The 18,373-nt window shown below is 38.7% G+C and overlaps 1 protein-coding gene and 2 long non-coding RNA genes across 8 annotated transcripts in view; 2 read left to right on the forward strand and 1 right to left on the reverse strand.

Moving 5' to 3' along the window:
- The window catches only part of ZEB2 (zinc finger E-box binding homeobox 2), a 164,736-nt gene that overhangs the window by 142,404 nt on the left and 3,959 nt on the right, over nt 1-18,373 (forward strand). For all 6 annotated transcript variants that reach the window (XM_019522453.1, XM_019522450.1, XM_019522452.1 and 3 more), the window contains 3 exons: nt 2,010-2,118; nt 3,408-5,374; nt 7,777-7,957. In XM_019522453.1, coding sequence (XP_019377998.1) covers nt 2,010-2,118; nt 3,408-5,374; nt 7,777-7,957 — 2,257 coding nt within the window. The remainder of the gene's footprint in view (nt 1-2,009; nt 2,119-3,407; nt 5,375-7,776; nt 7,958-18,373) is intronic.
- LOC109301335 lies at nt 820-15,352 on the reverse strand. The gene is made up of 3 exons (XR_002098507.1): nt 15,121-15,352; nt 14,984-14,986; nt 820-830 (listed from the first exon to the last, which is right to left on the reverse strand). It is a non-coding gene; the product is annotated as an uncharacterized LOC109301335 (long non-coding RNA).
- Nucleotides 7,964-11,087, forward strand: LOC109301336. Its single transcript, XR_002098508.1, has 2 exons — nt 7,964-8,694; nt 8,744-11,087. It is a non-coding gene; the product is annotated as an uncharacterized LOC109301336 (long non-coding RNA).

Genomic DNA, 18,373 nt, shown 5'->3' on the forward strand with positions numbered 1-18,373 from the left:
TTTCATTCCTTTTTGAATACCCTTTCAGTCACATCAAATTACATACATTTTGCATTATAGTTTGTAAAATACAATTATGTAATTTTAGAGTAAATCTTTCTATAAAATGTACAGGATATATGTTATGAGTGTATTGGTAACATATACACATATTAGGATTTTACCATCATGATAACTGATAAATCCCAACAGTATATGTTATAAATCAAAATAGTTGTCTTTTGATATGATGTATGTAATGTTATAGTATTACTGCTTTGCAGTATTTTGTGCATTTCACTATTACATTTAAGCAAATGCTGTGTCTTTTGAACAGGTGAATGAAGCTTTCTTTTATTCAAAAGGGCTGTGTCACAAAGCTCCTGCATATTAGAGGAAAAACTATTTCTGTACTCCCTAGAGACTTATCTGAAAACCACTGTTATGGAGTGTTGTAACAGAAACTCAAATGGTGTCTCTTAAACTTAAATAAGTGGATATGTGCATGGTGTCAAATTATATAGGCCTTATACCATATTTATTTTTCTTAAACAACTGAAAATTAACTGTGTTTCTCTTGAAAGGCTTTCCTCAGCATAAGGTAAACTCTGATAGGCAAATATACATCTTCTAATCATGCAATTTTGCAATTAGCATTTTTAAGAAAGTATCTCTTGCTTGATCTTAAATCAATATAAATTATTCTGGTATGATTTCCCATCTTGTTTCTCTTTTTAGGGTGTTCTGGGAGGGGAACATATTTTCTGATTCCTAATTTTTTAAGCCAGGCACAACCTGAGGTATTTTTTCCCCCTTTTGCTTCATATCACTAAAAACACTGGGGAAAATGCCTAGATATTTATCCAACATAACTGCCTTAAATTTCACATGCAAGAGTGTGATTGTGTTGGCGCATTATGAATGGTAGCTTTGGTGTTGAAAAGTCCCCTCATTTGCTCATGGCATTTACAATTAGTAAATTAAAATGATTGTATCATATTAACAGTGGCACAACTAAAGTTTATAGTAGTCCTCTGAGGGCCATGGGGGGAGACAAAACAGCTGTTGCTGTTTGTTTATGCAACTCAGCAACATATGAGCGCTGGTCCCTCAATGGCGCTCGGCGGGCTGGGCTCTGCTTGATCTTTGAAGGTTGCTGCTGTTTGAACAAACCTCCCTGTGTCCCATGTAACACCATCTGTCTCACTAGGAATGTGGGAAGATTCAGCACACCCTAGCAGTTGTCATACCGTTTCTGTGCTGTCTTTTTTTGCAATAGGCTTTTGTGTCATTGCTGCTTGAAAAAAGCTGACCTCCTACCTTGAGCATCCAGAGTGGATGACTGTATTTTTTTTTTCTGAATTCAAAGTCACAGTGCTTTTCTCACTTGTTCAAAAAGGTCATCTGTGTTTGATTATATCTTTATGCTGCTTTTAACTTCTCCTTTCAGCCAACTTTTCTCTTGTTTTGCCCCTACTCCTTAGCACAGCACTAGGAAAAAAAAACACCATAAGAAAGGTAGCTAAGTCTTTCCTGCTGCTCTGTGATAAAAAATTTCCAACAGCTACAGCTTCATGCTGAAAATACTGTCTCTTGTATTTGATAATGATATGTAACACCAGTAAAGGAAGAGTTTCTATATTTTTTACTCACAAAATAAATAGGATTTTTAAACAAGAGGAGTTCCACATGTTTAGAAGCTGCTAGAAATATTAAGAGGCACAAATCTTTTTACAAAAGAGTTTCTCTCCTCATAAGATACCTTAAAGCAATGCATTCCTGATGAGATATTTAGGAAATAATTCTAATACAAACATCAAATGCCCATGTGAAAGCACTTTTGCATTTGTTTCGGTTTACTGCCAACCTTTTGATTTTTATTGCAACGGTGACGAGACAGATAACTGTACATGCAGTTCGTTCAGTTTGCCTGATAAATACAGAGCAGCATTCATTTTGATTTTGGTTATAAACTAAAACTTCTTGGTTTCTAGTCCACAAAATTCATGTCAGCATCTTTTCTCTTGCAGCACCAAATGCTGACCCAAGGAGCAGGCAATCGCAAGTTCAAATGTACTGAGTGTGGAAAGGCCTTCAAATATAAACACCATCTGAAGGAACACCTGCGAATTCACAGTGGTGAGTAGCAGAGGTGCTGGTGTGCTCATTTGCATTTTGTTTAATTAGCTGAGTTTTAAAGATTGCTTAAAATTTACACAGTTCTGCTTGTAGCATCTTAGAGCTACTAAGGTATTCCATAAAGGATATCTGAGTCATCCTCATTTATCATGCTGTTAATCACACGGGCTTGCTGTAAGATTTTGAAAGAGTAATGCTTGTTAGCAAAAAAGGACTTCAGAATTGGTTTATTAGACTGTTTGAGTTCATAGGAATTCACAGCTCTTGGTTTAGTTAGCTCATAGGTGGGCCAAATATTTTTAATAAAGGAATGCCCCCTCATTTTGAAAATCAATGAATTATGAATCAAATCCATGGGATAATGGACAGATGAGAAATATCTTATGTTAGGCTGTGAGTTAAGGAACTTTCTTTTTCTTTCTTTCTTCCTTTCTTCCTTTCCTTCTTTCTTCCTTCCTTTCTACAGCTTGACCCAACTTCAGATCTGCACAAGCAAAACTGTATGTCCACACAAAGTCCCATTGAGCCCTGCACAGGAATGAACCTGTGTGGATGTAGTGACAGGATCAGGGCTCAGTTTCTTCTCTTGTGCCATCCTGAGAGCCTTTTGGAGATGGCTGAATTGAATTTGGGCTTTATGGATTTGATTGCACTACTTTAGCTAAAGAATCACCTACCTGTGACATTGATTACCATTTTACAGCTATTCCAGTGGCTTTTCAGACAGTGTATTGCTAAATGGGAAACTTTTATTCAGAATTGGCCTCAGAACTGCTAAGATCAAGGCCTTTAGCCTATAGTACAATCAGCACCTTAAACACTCATCATTTGCTGTCCTAGGAGACCACAGTAACAGTATCATCTAAACTTAGAACACATGAAAAATGAATTTCAGTTCTTTTCTCTGTACATAGGAGTTCACATAGAGCTCTGCATAGCCTGAATCCCCCATAAATACATGCATTTACCAGCATATCCAATGCCATTAAAACACTAACTCTGTGGCTATCCATAACACAGGACTCTGTAGCTATCTAAGACAGAAAAGGAACTAGATGGGGTTTCTCCCATTTGGAATAGATTCCCAGGAAGCCAGGGGTCATGCTGTGAATAAGACGATACTGCAGAAGCAATATGGGGAGTAATTCAGCCATATGCATAGAAATGTTATTTCTCTCCCTAATAATCAGCAGCAACATAGATAATCTGTTTTGTGAGTGAGACATACTAACTTATATGGACAAAATAAATAAATAATAATTAATGTTTGGTTTTAATTATCATTTTAGGTGAAAAACCATACGAGTGTCCAAACTGCAAGAAACGTTTCTCCCATTCTGGCTCCTACAGTTCACACATCAGCAGCAAGAAATGTATTGGCTTAATCTCTGTAAATGGTAGAATGAGAAACAATATCAAGACGGGTTCTTCTCCTAATTCTGTATCTTCCTCTCCTACTAATTCAGCCATTACACAGCTAAGAAACAAGCTGGAGAATGGCAAACCACTTAGTATGTCTGAACAAACAGGCTTACTAAAAATTAAAACAGAACCACTAGATTTTAATGAATATAAGGTTCTTATGGCCTCGCATGGGTTTAGTGGTGCTAGTCCTTTTATGAATGGTGGACTCGGAGCAACTAGTCCCTTAGGAGTTCATGCTTCTGCTCAAAGTCCAATGCAGCACTTAGGTGTAGGGATGGAAGCACTTGGGTTTCCTGCAGTAGGCAGTAATTTAAGTGAAGTGCAGAAGGTCCTACAGATTGTGGACAACACGGTTTCAAGGCAGAAAATGGACTGCAAAGCTGAAGAGATCTCAAAGCTGAAAGGTTATCACATGAAGGACTCATGCCCTCAAGCAGAGGAACAAGGAGTTACCTCCCCTGGTATTCCACCTGTGGGTCTTCCAGTAGTGAGTCATAATGGTGCCACTAAAAGTATTATCGACTATACATTAGAAAAAGTCAATGAAGCCAAAGCTTGTCTCCAGAGCTTGACCACAGACTCAAGGAGGCAGCTCAATAATATTAAAAAAGAGAAGCTGCGAACTCTAATTGATCTGGTTACTGAAGATAAGATGATAGAGAACCATAATGTATCCACTCCATTTTCATGCCAGTTCTGTAAAGAAAGCTTTCCTGGTCCCATTCCCCTGCATCAGCATGAGCGTTACCTGTGTAAGATGAATGAAGAAATCAAGGCAGTCCTTCAACCTCATGAAAACATGGTTCCCAACAAACCTGGAGTGTTTGTTGATAAGCAAGCTCTCTTGCTGTCATCAGTACTTTCTGAGAAAGGAATGACTAGCCCCATCAACCCATACAAGGACCACATGTCTGTACTTAAGGCATATTATGCTATGAATATGGAACCCAACTCTGATGAACTACTGAAAATTTCCATTGCCGTTGGCCTTCCTCAGGAATTTGTGAAGGAATGGTTTGAACAAAGAAAAGTCTACCAGTATACAAGTTCCAGGTCACCATCACTGGAAAGGACCAGTGCCAAGGTGGCGCTGGCTGCCACCAACAACACTCCCACTAAGGACTCTTTGTCAGCCAAATCTCCAATAAAGCCTGTGGACTCTATAACTTCACCATCTATAGCTGAACTCCATAACAGTGTTACTAATTGTGATACTCCTCTCAGGCTAACAAAACCTCCTCATTTTACCAATATTAAACCTGTTGATAAATTGGACCACTCAAGGAGCAATACTCCTTCTCCTTTAAATCTTTCTTCCACATCTTCTAAAAACTCCCATAGTAGTTCTTACACTCCAAACAGTTTCTCTTCTGAGGAGCTTCAGGCTGAGCCTTTGGACTTGTCTCTACCAAAACAAATGAAGGAACCCAAAAGTATTATAGCCACAAAGAACAAAACAAAATCTAGTAGTGTAAATTTAGACCACAACAGTGTTTCTTCATCATCTGAAAACTCAGATGAGCCCCTGAACTTGACTTTTATCAAGAAGGAGTTTTCTAATTCAAATAATCTGGATAAAAGCACTAACCCAGTATTCAGTATGAACCCATTTAGTGCCAAACCTTTATATACAACACTTCCACCACAAAGCGCATTTCCCCCAGCTACTTTTATGCCACCAGTCCAGACCAGTATTCCTGGGCTGCGACCATACCCAGGACTAGATCAAATGAGCTTCCTACCACATATGGCCTATACTTATCCAACTGGAGCAGCTACTTTTGCTGACATGCAGCAAAGGAGAAAGTACCAGCGGAAACAAGGATTTCAGGTAAATAATCATAATTGGTTTATTTCAGAAGGCTGCAGGTCAGTAACTTGTGCCTCATCCTTTTATATAAAAAGTCACTAAAGTTACATTAAACATTTCCAGCCAAAGATTTATTTTAGCTTGAATTTAAAAAAAAATAGTGATCTAGACTAGTAAATGAATCTAGCCTAGGAACACTGTAAATTTATTTATGCAAATAGAAGAGATACAAGCATATTTGAACAAATTTAATGTTTATTTTTAATTTTATTAAGGTCATGTAATTGTATAAAAGTGACAAAGTCCCCTCCAACAGAAAATGCTGCTGGAGTGGGGAGAAAAGACCCATTAGGTTTTCTTCACAGAGATCCACTACATTACAGGTACTCCTCACTTAATGTCGTTCCGGTTAACGTTGTTTTGTTATTACGTTGCTGAACTGTTAGAGAACATAGGAGTTTAAAGTCACCCAATGTTTGATTATAACATTGTTTGGCCACCTCCTGCTAGTAGATAACTATTGTTTCGTAATTGGATTCGCTTAACATCGCTTTGCTTAAAGTCACATTTTTTCAAGAAAGTAACTATGACATTAAGCGAGGGGTACCTGTACCATGTTGTGGGAGTAGGATTTGGACTCTTGAAGGTCCAAGGCTCATAGGGATTCCCAAAAATTTGGCAGGTAAAGCCAAGGCCATCTGAACAGAGTCCCTGTGGCTCCAAAAGAACTCTAGCCTGCCAAAATTCTTGAAGGCTTCCTGCACCTTGACTCTTGGAATGCTTTTCCCAGTAAACTGTTACACCCACTGCAGCTCCCACAGCATACAGGAGGGCTCCAGATTTATGACTACAAAGCCAGAGAACAGGTGATATGCCTGTATATCTAAATATATGCTTATCCTTGGCCCAGCTTCAGGCATATTTCTTCCTTTCCTGAGATCCCACTCTCCATGCCTAGCAAGGGAGACCTCTAAAAGGTCCATGTATGGAAAGAAGTGGTCTGTGGTACCAGCAGAACCCCTCTTCCACTTTTGTGTATGAGGTTCCTCCCATCTATATATTTAGGATATATGATCTGGGTCAGCCTCTGTTAGTAGAAACCTCTGTTTCTTTCCCAGGTGAGCTCCAATAGAAATCACTTAAGGAGTGTAGGATCTAATTGCTTATGTGCAATTAGATTGCTTATGTGCAACAAAGAGTTGACTACATAAAATGTACAGTATTAGAGTTATTCACAGTGTACAAAAAGGGGGAGAAGAGGGTCTATGTGTGTGTGCATGCATGTATGTGTATTTGTATTCAAATATAATGTACACAGTTTAGTTCACTGAGATTAACTGATTATGGATGAATAATTTTTTACATTTGTGGACATTCCCCTCTGACCTATTATGCTCCATTAGTAATTTTACTGACTAGTAAATGTTTTATAGTTTCAGATGTGAAAATCAGGTATGGTTTAACGTTACAGGCTGTAATCCCTCTTTGCACAATAGGAGCATAAATAGCACTGCACCTCCATAACAGCTGTTCCACTATTCCAATTTACAGTACATCTGCCCTCTTTGTAAATGTATTTAAGCCTATTTAATCTTCTCTAATATTAATTAGTATGAACCTAGTCTAAGAAAACTGAACTGTGTGATAGCAAATGGAAATGTATGTTATCATGCAAGTTTGCACTCTCTTTGGATCAAGACAAAATAAATATCAAGAAATTTAATAATTTACTGATCCACATTCATTATTGCTTAATGCTGAAGGCTGTTTTAACATAGATAGAACATTGATAAAAAGTGTTATTAATATTCCCTATTTCAAATTACAAAATTAAATATAAAAATATAGCTTGAGGCCTTTAGTCAGGAGACATACATTTAAATGGATTGCATAATAATAACATTTTGTACCTAAATATAAAATTCAATTAAAACCTTTATACAGATATGGGATATAGCCAAGGTTCAGTGTTTTGAAAAGAAAGATCTTTAGCTGTTGTTATATTTATTTTTTTGGAAATATGAAGATACCTTTTATGATCTTTAAATGGAGTCTTTAAGTGGAGTCTTCCTAAAAAGATTTCCTGCTCCCTGAAAATACCTGTATCATGAATATTTTCTACTTAGATGAATTACATGAATTCTTCTTTCAAAGTAATTGAAGGGAGACCAAGTTTTCCAAGCTAGCTGAGGTTCCATAGAAGAAAAAATTATTTAACAGCAGAGACCAGTCTTGCAAGCCTTTTCAGCTTGGCACTGGCATTATTGCCAAGAGTACATCCTGAGCCAGTGGGTTCAATAGGGTTAGCAGGTCCTTCCTGAATATTAGTTTAGGTCTTACAGAATAGATCTTTGTAGGAAGCTGAGATGCTGTGAAATGTCAGAGGGAACCAGTTTTACATAAATAATTTTGTTACATCGCAGGGAGAATTGCTCGATGGAACACCAGACTACATGTCAGGCCTAGATGATATGACAGACTCTGACTCGTGTCTGTCCAGAAAGAAGATCAAGAAGACAGAAAGTGGCATGTATGCATGTGACTTATGTGACAAGACATTCCAGAAAAGCAGTTCCCTTCTGCGACACAAATATGAGCACACAGGTATGAATGACTTAAATGCGTAGTTAGAGTTTCATTGCATGCTGTACATTTCATAATATTTAACGAGTACATTTGTGCAACATAAGATGCAGCATATGCTGAGACTTTAAACAGGGAAGAAATAATGTGTTTTGCTTAGCTTAGTTTGACTTTTTTCTTTACTTGTTTATCTGTTGTTTGGGGGTATTTTTGTTTGTTTTGTTGTGTGATGATATTTTTTGGCTCATGAAAAAAAAATGTACAAACTTTGAGCTGAATCCTGCCAAGTGTTGAGTGTCCTCAGCTTGCACCAAAAGAACTAAAAATGGAGGGTGCTCAGCACCTTGCAGCCTGAGTCCCTATATTAACATATTTCACATGAGACAGGCCCAATTGCAGGGTAAGGAGTGAAACTTCATATAATAAAAACCTAGTGTGATGAGCGATTCTTGAGTCTTACTTGGGATCTGATCCCGAAACTTTGAAAACAATAGGCAAACTTCCATTGATTTGAGTGGTATATGATCTATTTTGTTTTCCTGAAAAATAAGCAAGCCACTCCCAGCAACCTAAAGAAGAGAAGGTTACATTTAATTTTTCACTTCTGTAATTTTTCATTTCCAAAGATCATACTATAATTTTTCATTTCCGAAGACAGGGCATATAAGGTGATCCTGAAAAAGGGGGTTGGGATTAGTGCCAAATAGCAGCCAAAAATATAAAACTGTACAAAAAGCCTACAGTTTCTATTTACATTGGTCATGATATGTTCTTTCTCCTGGAAGGTGATATTTCCTGTGACTTGAGTCCAGGGAAGGGCTGGACCAGGAAGTAGAAAGCCCAAGAGCCAGATGTTGATTCAATATGTTTTGGAAAGGTAGAAAAACATGACTAGGGCTCCAAACAATAATAGAGACTTCCAGTTACATCTCCCTGTTCCCTCTGTGTGTATGTGTACTCATGTGCATGCACACACACATGCACGCATGCACGCACGCACACACGCAACATTAATTTTGGGAAGCACTACTATGAATATTTACAATTTTACCTTCTTCTTTCCCAGGTGCCCTGATAAATAGTAAAATAGTTAATGTTATATTTAAAATAAAATATTACATCTATGAATGAACACTTTAGAGCCCTATTTTTGGCTCCTTGCATACACAGGGGAAATTTATGGATCAGTTTCACTTGTCTGACATTTTGAAGGTTTTCTTCCCAACTATGTTAGTTAGTGACTGCTTTTCTTCACAATGAAAGCTGATTACAATTACAATTTAGAAAACTATCCATCTTGTTCTCTGGCCATCCTTTGCACTCTTCTTGGGTGATACACCTCATACCATGTGGGCAGGTAGTTTAATCTAGTACTGGTAAACACTGGAGACTGGTACAGGTAACATTAGTGTGATCCTGTATGCCAATTATTATTTTCCTAGATCAGAAGAACTCATAGTAAAGACATTAAGTACTGTGGTAACAGCAGCCTAGTTTTACAGCAGTAGCTAACTCTACACAGATACCTCTGGTAATCTACTTAAAGGTGGCATGTGAACTGAAAAGGTATTTGAAGAGATAAGCAATTAATATTTCAGAAAACTTCCATGATAGTGTTCAATCTCAGTTATAGATAGGCTGATATTTGAAAATAATCTACTATTTGTCATGGACAATTAGTAATTGAGGAACGGATTGTATTTTTATAATCTTCTCTGCTTAATTTTTCCTCCTTACATTTTTCTTCCAATTTTTGGACTATTCAGGAAAATAAAAAGGAAGTTAAAATGCATGTGGGATTAGGAAAGAAAATTAAAAGGAACATTTTGAACTAGTTTAGTTAGTTCATTGGTGAAATGTGCCTCCCATTGTATTATTCAGATCAAATTGTTTATTCAGTAGGAGAAGCTTTGAATGCTTTACATCCCAGCACCTTTCCTCTCCTGAATGATTTTATTACAGCCATCTGCAAACATTATGGTTTACTACACTACTACTGTAAAGCTCTTATGTTAGAACTGGCCTTCATATATATCAGGATCTGGACATATGGTTGTATCCCATAAAGTTGGTAGTCCATAAGGTCGACAGACATATGGTTGAAAGGCTGAAAATTTGACAAGCTGAAATGTGTGCAATCACCTTGATTTGCAAAATAAACTGCATTTGCAAAAGCAAAAACATGTTCCAGTCTTTAAGAAAGAGAATCTAATGCCTAAAAAAATCAGCCAATCAAAGGATACACACTCTTCTTCTTTTTGTCTTTTCTGTTGTTCTTGACTTTTCAACAATATGTCTGTCAGTTTTATAAGATTCGGCCTTATAAACCAGAATGTATATATGCTGTTGTATTTAATACAGTAGAACTACAGTATAAGCTCTAGTAGCATTTAGAGAGAGGAGAGGATGCTGAAAAGCACAGGAGCTGAAGCTAAGTGATCTGTGTTCTGCTCTGCTTTGCTACAGACTTCCTCTGTGAATTTCAGCAAATTATTTAATCTCTCTCTCATTTTCCCTTAACTCTGAAATAGGGAGAAATGATACTGGCTTACCTCTCAAGGGTGTTGTGAATCTTAATTCAAGCACACTGAAATCCTCAAATGGAAGTTGCTATATAAAGTGCAAAGTAGTATTAGGAATGTGTTTTATTTTATGGAACTTCCAAACTTCATGCTGTAAAGGTATGTGGGACCTCTGAAGGCCTTGTTTAGACAAGGTTTGACAACTCGTTCATTGCCTTTGAGAGGCATAATGTATTAGGGCTTTATTTTAAAGATCTACCATAGATGAAGTTTACAATCACTGAGTTTATTTTTAAAAGCTAATACTTTATTGGGTTGTTTTTTCCTTTTGTGCCATTACTAAATCTTATATGAATTTCAAATTAATTTGATAGCTTTGGAACAAGCTATAACTACAGAGCTGCTAATGTATTTTTAATATGTATGAGAAATTTCAATTTGTGTTCAGTGCAAGGAACTTTAAACTGCAAATAACTTCAACTTCTGGATCCTTATTAGATTGCAAAAAATTCAAAATGTTGTAAACATTTTCACGAAATATATTAATTACCATTTTGTTTTCCATTTGTAATCATTTTCCCCTCTTAATATTTTGTGTTGACACATCAGGAATATATATCATCCATTGATGCTGTTGTGTTTGTTCTTTCTACCTATGTCAAAAATCTGTGAATTGACAGGCCTCTGCTCCAGGATCCACAACCAGAGTTTGGACAAAATGCCAGTCAGATACAGAAAGCTGAACAGTTTGGCCTACAAAATTCACTGCTCAGAGATTGACTCTGGCAATTTTGTAGGGAAAAAGGAACTATTGTAAAGCTGGAGGAAGTGATGTAACCACATCCTATGCCAGTTGTCTCACCCCACACATCAGGAGAAAGAGGATTTATTAGGGGTGGCTCAATGGTCTGTTGGAGTAGAAGAAAATGTGGTGGAATTGAAGTCCCATGCTATGGAAGCAGTAGAAGCAGCAGAAGCTATAGTAGCCCCCCTGGTCTACATCAATCTATACGCTTCTCTTGGTCAGAAGTGCTATTGGTCAGGCATTGGTCAGAAGTTGGAATTAGTTCATTCCTATTTCCATTTTTATAATACTTAAACGCAACAAAATGTTGCTTTGTTGTCAGCTTGTTTCTTGAGAGGCCTGGAACAAAAAACCCCCAGTGTTTTTAATATAAAATGTTTAGCATATATATAAGACATGTTAAGATGGGTGTATCTCAAAAATGAGTATGTTCAGTTCATTAAGCACCTCAGACCTGGGATGTTTCTCTAATATATTTTTGTCTGGACAACATCTTCCAGTAATTCTAGGTTTCAAGTAGGACATAAATACTTCCAAGATTTTTTTAATGGATCTGAAAAAGCTTATATGAATGATGGGGTTTAGTTTTAGTGGCCTTGTACAAAGTAAGATATATGGGAAACTCATGCAGATTCCTGTAAACCAACTGGTATGGGTGGGGGCTTGGACACTTTTCACTGCCAGGTCTCAACACAGTTATGTCTTTAGGGAGAAGGATCAGATTGTTGTACACCAGAATTCACCTTTAAGGATGGAAAGGGAAGTACCATCTTAGCTAGTAGGTAGATAAGATTATAGAAAGTAGGATAGCAGAAGTGCTAACCAAACAGAGTTTTCAAACATACAGTGTCCAAGGCATCTGAATATTTAGGACAATCCTCACCATACAATACTGGTTGAGATAGATTCAAAATTGAGTCAAGCTGGCTTGTTCCCAATAATTTTAGCCCACCCTGACAGGAAGGTTTTATCAGAGCCTCACAAGGAAATTTGTGGTGTGGCTAAACCACAACAAAAGCTGGAACGATTCTCTTGGAATATGAGCTAGGAATTTTGAATCTTATTATTACTATTTTGTGTTACATCATAATCTAGTTTATAATTTGAATGGGCTGCTGAGGGCCTCATGACTACACTGTTGCTTTCTTTCTTCTCTTGTTTTCCCGGGTATATTTTATTAAAACCTCTTTTTATTTTTTGTAGCTTCAGTGCTGATGCAAGCACTAGCTTTATTTCCAGATTGATTCTGTAAACTAAATATTGTTCTTGAGCCCAGTAGCAAACCAGCTCTCTGGCTAGTATTTTGAATTCCCATCTCAGTTTTCCTTATTTAGAGCTTGATTCATAAAAAAATTACATGCTATTTAAAGATTATTTTCTCTCCTTTACACAGATACAAGTTTAGACTGTCCCAATTTATACTCAAATAAAGCAAAAGAAAAAGTAAAGTCAGTGCTTGTAAAATTTGTTTTGGAGACAGGAGTCATCTATTAAAAATAGAACAGGTGCAGCACTAGCAATTATATATAAATTGCATTTATCTTGCACCTTTGACCGCCTCACTGCACTCTAGCCACTAATCCATCTCCATTGGGACTACATCTAACATCCAAGCCCCTAAGCAGCTTCAAAGAACTGCCCTTAAAAAATAAAGCCAAACTATCATAAAAATGTTTTCTCTTTTCCTCCTAATTGTGGGATTTCTATTCTGCCCCCTACCCAAGGAAAAAGAGAAAAAAAGATTTGCCTGAGGCAAAAGATGGGTAATATTTAGTCTGGGACCAGTGACAGGATTAAGATCTGATGGCTTATGACTCTGCAGAGCAAGAAGTAGGAGCTTTAAACTACTGAAATTCTTAGTTTTTCAGTGAAATATAGTATTTGATTTTAAGGTCAAGAGATACTGGACTTCAGAGTTTTTTTGATATGGAAATGAAATTTTTGGGCAATATTTAGTTGTTTAGTAATCATTTTATTTTTAACTCAAGTCCCTAAGGTCTATTTTTGCAGATGGCGGAACCATAAAAAGAAATCCCAATATTTGTTTTAAATCTTTGTGAAATATTTATGAAGTAAGTCTACTGTAATTGTGTAGTACGTACAGAACACATCTACACACAACTAAATGTGCAGTAGTGTAATAATACTGCACAGTAGCATGTCACAGCACAGACAGTCCTAGTACGCTACTGCACAGTACTATTAAGCTACTACACAGTAGCATCACTAAAAAGGCATTCGCCAGCACTACTGTGCAGTAACTCTGGTTACTCTGTATTTATTTAGTATTTGATTACACAAGTACTAAATAAATGCACGGTAACCATTGCGCAGTAGTGTCTGTTGTAGATGCACACACTGATTATCTGCTGGTGTACCATGGTCTAAATGTTTTGTTGGCTCGTATTTAAACTATCTTGCATAACTCAATAGTAGCTTTATAAGTTGTGAATTTACTCAAATAAGTTCAGTAAAACATATAGGGTGGTATTTTTAAAAATGCTTAGCATTTGCCTATCTCTGCTCTAACTGAAGTCAAGACATTTTACTACAACAGTGTTATACAAAGTGTTGTATATTCTGTAGAGAGCTGACACGCAGAGAGAAGCAGAGAAACTAACTGCCTTTAGTTACAGCATTTTTTCCTTTCATGTCAAATAATTCACTTCAGTCACATTGTATGGCCTATTAACTCAAAATAGAGAGGATGTCCAAATGAAATTTACTTTTTTCAAGGCTGGAATACTGAAGTTTGAAAAACATTCTGTTGCCAGTGTTCAGAAACCTGATATATTTAAAAACATATTTCAATTAATGTTGTAACAGCTGCACGCCATGCACTTCTAAGATACATTGTGAGGTATCTGAGCAAATAACTTTGCTCAAGCTGTCACATTCTCTCAGATCAAAATGTTCAGAAGGTCCTTAATATGGATATAAATAATAAACTAAATAGCTCTTTCTAGGAATAACACAAATTAAGAAACAAAATAAGAAATATTTTCATTTTCTCATTCCTAAATCAGACTTTAAACATGGACTCTTTCCTGGAATTCTACATTGATGTTGACTTACATGAGTAGACTGTTAGGTATAAGCAGGGAACAGGATGAAATGCAGCTAAGGAGCAAGTCAGAGATAGGCATGGGATGGTCTAGAATTCCTTAAAGGAGGGTGTGGCATACCACGCCTCTGGAGGAGTAGCTGCAGCCCCCAGGCTGGTGAGGGGCACAGGGGAGCTGGGCAGAGATCAGGTGCTTGAAGAGGAGGACCCATGTCCCAACTACAACCCCTGACCCTGGCTGACCTGAACATAGGTGGATCCCCAGAACCACTCCTGCCAGGGGGTATGGGGAGCATTTGCACAGAGAGCCTAACTCCAACAGGGACAGTGGTAGTGGCAGTGGCAGGGAGTGGGTTCCTTCTTCCAGCACCTCCTTCCTGCCTGTCTGCCTTTCTCCCCTGCAGTGTTCTCCACAGGGCAGAAGCAGGTGCTGGGAGGAGGAACCTATTTGCCATTACCCACTGTCCTTGGCCAAGTCCAGCACCCTGCACAGCTGCTTCCTGTAGCCCATAGTTGGATAGGGGCAGGAGCTCTGGGGCTACCCCATGGCTGTTTCAGCCAAGGAGAGCAGTGGGGGGGACAGGGGTTCCTCCTTCCAGTGCTTGCTCCCAGGCAGTGGGGACCACAATGCAAGACTGGTAGGTACAGAAAGAGACAACCTCTGTATCACCACTACTGTCCCCATAGCTCCTCAGACAGCTGCAAACTGCTGATGAAGTGGGGCAGAAGCAACTCAGGGGCTGCCCCCGGTTTCAGGTCAGCTTTGGGTGATAAAGGAAGTGGGGTGCTCCACTTGCATTTTTTCCACTTCCCCTGAATCTCTCTTGAGGTAGTGGTGCTAGATAGTAGTAACCAGATAGTAGGGAAAGGGAGGCTGGTTGGAAGGGGACTGAAGAGTTAGAGAAGTTGCCAGAAGTCAGGTGAAAGAGTTGGTTTGCGCAGAAATAGATGAGGAGCCAAAGTGATAGAGCACATTTGGGAGACAGTGGGAAGTTTGAAAAGGGAAAGGATGTAGGTTGGGTCAGGGGAACCAGGGACTGGGAAGCAGAGGAAGAGCAGGAGCAACTGTAGACAGGTAGAACAAATTGTGAGAAGATTTTGAGCATTCAGGCTTTAAAGAGGTGAAATATAAAGTAAAAGGGTCCAGGGAAGAGATTCAGAGAATGATTCAGTACTGTGAAAGTTCTAAAATAAGGGAGCAGAGGAGTAACAAAAGGATTTGGGAGGCACAAAGGGAGGGCAAAATAAGCAGTCAGAGCATGAATGCCACATACCCCTGGAGGCTGGGGAGAGCACAGCAAGCTCCTGCAGGTGGCAGCAGTGTCGGTGGAGGGAGCGTGGCAATCGGGGAGCTCTCGCAGGTGGCCACAGTGGTGGCAGGGGAGGGGGGTGAGTGCCCACAGCTGCCTGTGGTACTTTTTGCAGGGGGTGCACTGCCAAGCTCAGCAGGTGCACGTGCACCCAAGTGTACCCCCTATGCATCGCCAATGAGTCAGAGGACATGTCTACAAGTTTATTAAGTGGCCATAGTTACAGTGCATTAAGTTTAGTACTTGTATAACCACCCAGACATTACAGCCTCGTAAAGTAAGGGTGCTCAGGTCTGGATTGGGTTTGGATTTGAAAGCAAACCACAGGTCCAATTCAGGTACTGATTTGATGGGGCAAAAATGTTTAAAATTATATATACTTACAGAACAGACAATAAAGGCCAAATACACTAATGTTTCAATTCATATTGTGTTTGTTTTTTAAATTGTACTCTAAGGTAAAGAAAAGAGATTATTAACAATCCCTGTAAATATATGTAGGGACTGATTAAAAGCCAGATGAAAGGAGTTTAAAGTTAAGTCTGAATTTCCACCCATAACTCTTCCTTCAATTTTCTTGTCACTTATTCTAATCTCTTTGTGGTTTCTCTTGTATCTTCCCTCCTGGCAGATCTCCCTAGATAGGGAAACTTCATATTACAACACAGGATTTTTGGATTCCTTGAGCATTCGTTAGTCACACCATGTTAAACTTGAACATTCACAATGGAATTCGAGGGTAACTGCAGCTAGGTTGGGCAAAATCAGCACAAGCTCTGGTCATTCAATCTCAGCCACTTTCTTGAGGAACTGGTAGTTTTTATGTCTGACCTTCTCTGCTCTTGCATACTGTCAGTGACTACAAAAGAAAAGATAGCTGATCAGATTCATAAAAGCACAGCTTGAATTTTCCTGGATGTTGAAATTCTTCAGTGTTCTTAAAACATTTTTCTGCTTCCTGCTGGATTTCCTTTCTACTGCGATGGTCTGTTAGTGATAGTATCCCATCTACTCAGGCTCTTGGCTCTCTGTTGGAATTTTCTTGCCGGCTATCCCATATACTTCATTCATTGCCACACTTTTTTAAAGGGCAAGGAGTGGCTATTCTGTAGTTGAATATATTTTTATGCCCAGGCTACTAGCTGTTCTAGTCTTTGAAGTGCAGCACTCTGTCTCTGTTTCTCTCCCTTTCACAACATACATGCTTTTTAAAAATATAACAGTTGCCCCATTTTAAAGTATGCCATTGGTACAATTGCGAGGGTGGTAGGGCCTCAAGTGGAAAGTTTAATTCTGGTCTGATGGGGGTCACATCATCTTAGCAGATATAGAAGAATTGGTATAATCCACTAATAAGACAGCTCCTAATTATAGACCCATATAAAGCATATTTTACAGACACTGAATTACAGTATTAAATACATAAAAGAATTACAGTGATTACTAAATGTCATTATGTATATTTATATAGCCTATAGTTGAATGACACTTAAGTTTATAATTTGACATTTAGAAAATGAGAATCTGGATGAATATGCCAATGTTTAATTTTATTTCAGTCTACTGAAATCTAAGTTTGCTTGCTAGAGCTATACTAATTCCAATTTGTGCACCATATGCGATGTCTGTATGTCTTCCTGTTGCATCATGCTTTTCTGAATTTTGTCCTGTGGCATCATGCTGACAAGCATTTTTGTCAGCTCTATTTTGGAATTAAAGTTTTAAGTATGGCAGCTATGGAAGGTGTTGAAGGCATTCCAGTGCTATTTACAGCCTGGAATCAACCAGATGTGTTTAGGCTTGGCACTGGTTTTGAGTTTCAAACATTGGTTAGAAACTGCTTGAAATGCCAAAGGAAATACAGCTGAAGATGACTTTAGCATTCAGTGCTGACTAATTTCTGTGTAGAAACAGTTCTGCTCATATGAATATGAATATTTGTATTTGCTCATACACATGGGACAAGATTCCTCAGTCCTGGTTCCATCCCTCCGTGGAAGCTTTCCTAAAAGTAAGCCTGACTCCTGGGCTAGGGACAGACATTCAAAAAGCCTGATTCTGAATTGATTCAATCTTTTCAGGTTCGTCTAACCTGGCTAGGCTAAATCACTTTGTAACTGTACAGACATCCCAGACGTGCAGGCACATGCCTGCAGTGGCTCTGGCTAGAAGCTGGGGGGCACTAGAGAAGCCCTCCCTCCCCTTCCTCAGGGCTAAGTGGAGGGGGGTATGGCCAGGCCCTGGCAGGATTAAGGAGGGGTTTCTCGCCTCCTTGATAACAGAGCATTTATCAGGTCTGTTGTCAGCATTTATCACCCCACCAGAAAACAAACAGTCTCTCTCATTAGTTCAAACTTTTCTTAACCAAAGAAGGAATGGAAGGACATTATCAGCTGAGCTGTTGATTAGCTCCAAAAAGCCCTATCTGCTACAGCATGGACTGTAGCCAGCATGTGGCCTGCTAGCTATAGCAGAGGTGTCTGTGTACGGCAGAGGGGACAGGAGTGGTGAGGGGAGGTGGAGAACAGGAGGAAGCCAGGCAGATGCTGCTGTACCTACAAGTCTCTGCCGGAGCTGCAGCCACAGAGCAGAGGGGAGAGGCCAGCCCTGCTGTGGATCAGAGAGCCCTGCCCAGTCCAGAGAGCATGCCAGGATGCTGGGGGAGTCTGATTTAATTTAAACAAGCAAGGGGTCTGGGACAGACATTGCATAAACCAGTGTGATATTAATCTGTTA

The sequence above is a fragment of the Gavialis gangeticus genome, unplaced genomic scaffold (genome assembly GCF_001723915.1).
Source record: "Gavialis gangeticus isolate Ggan-Ray unplaced genomic scaffold, GavGan_comp1, whole genome shotgun sequence".
NCBI classification, from domain to species: Eukaryota; Metazoa; Chordata; order Crocodylia; family Gavialidae; genus Gavialis; species Gavialis gangeticus.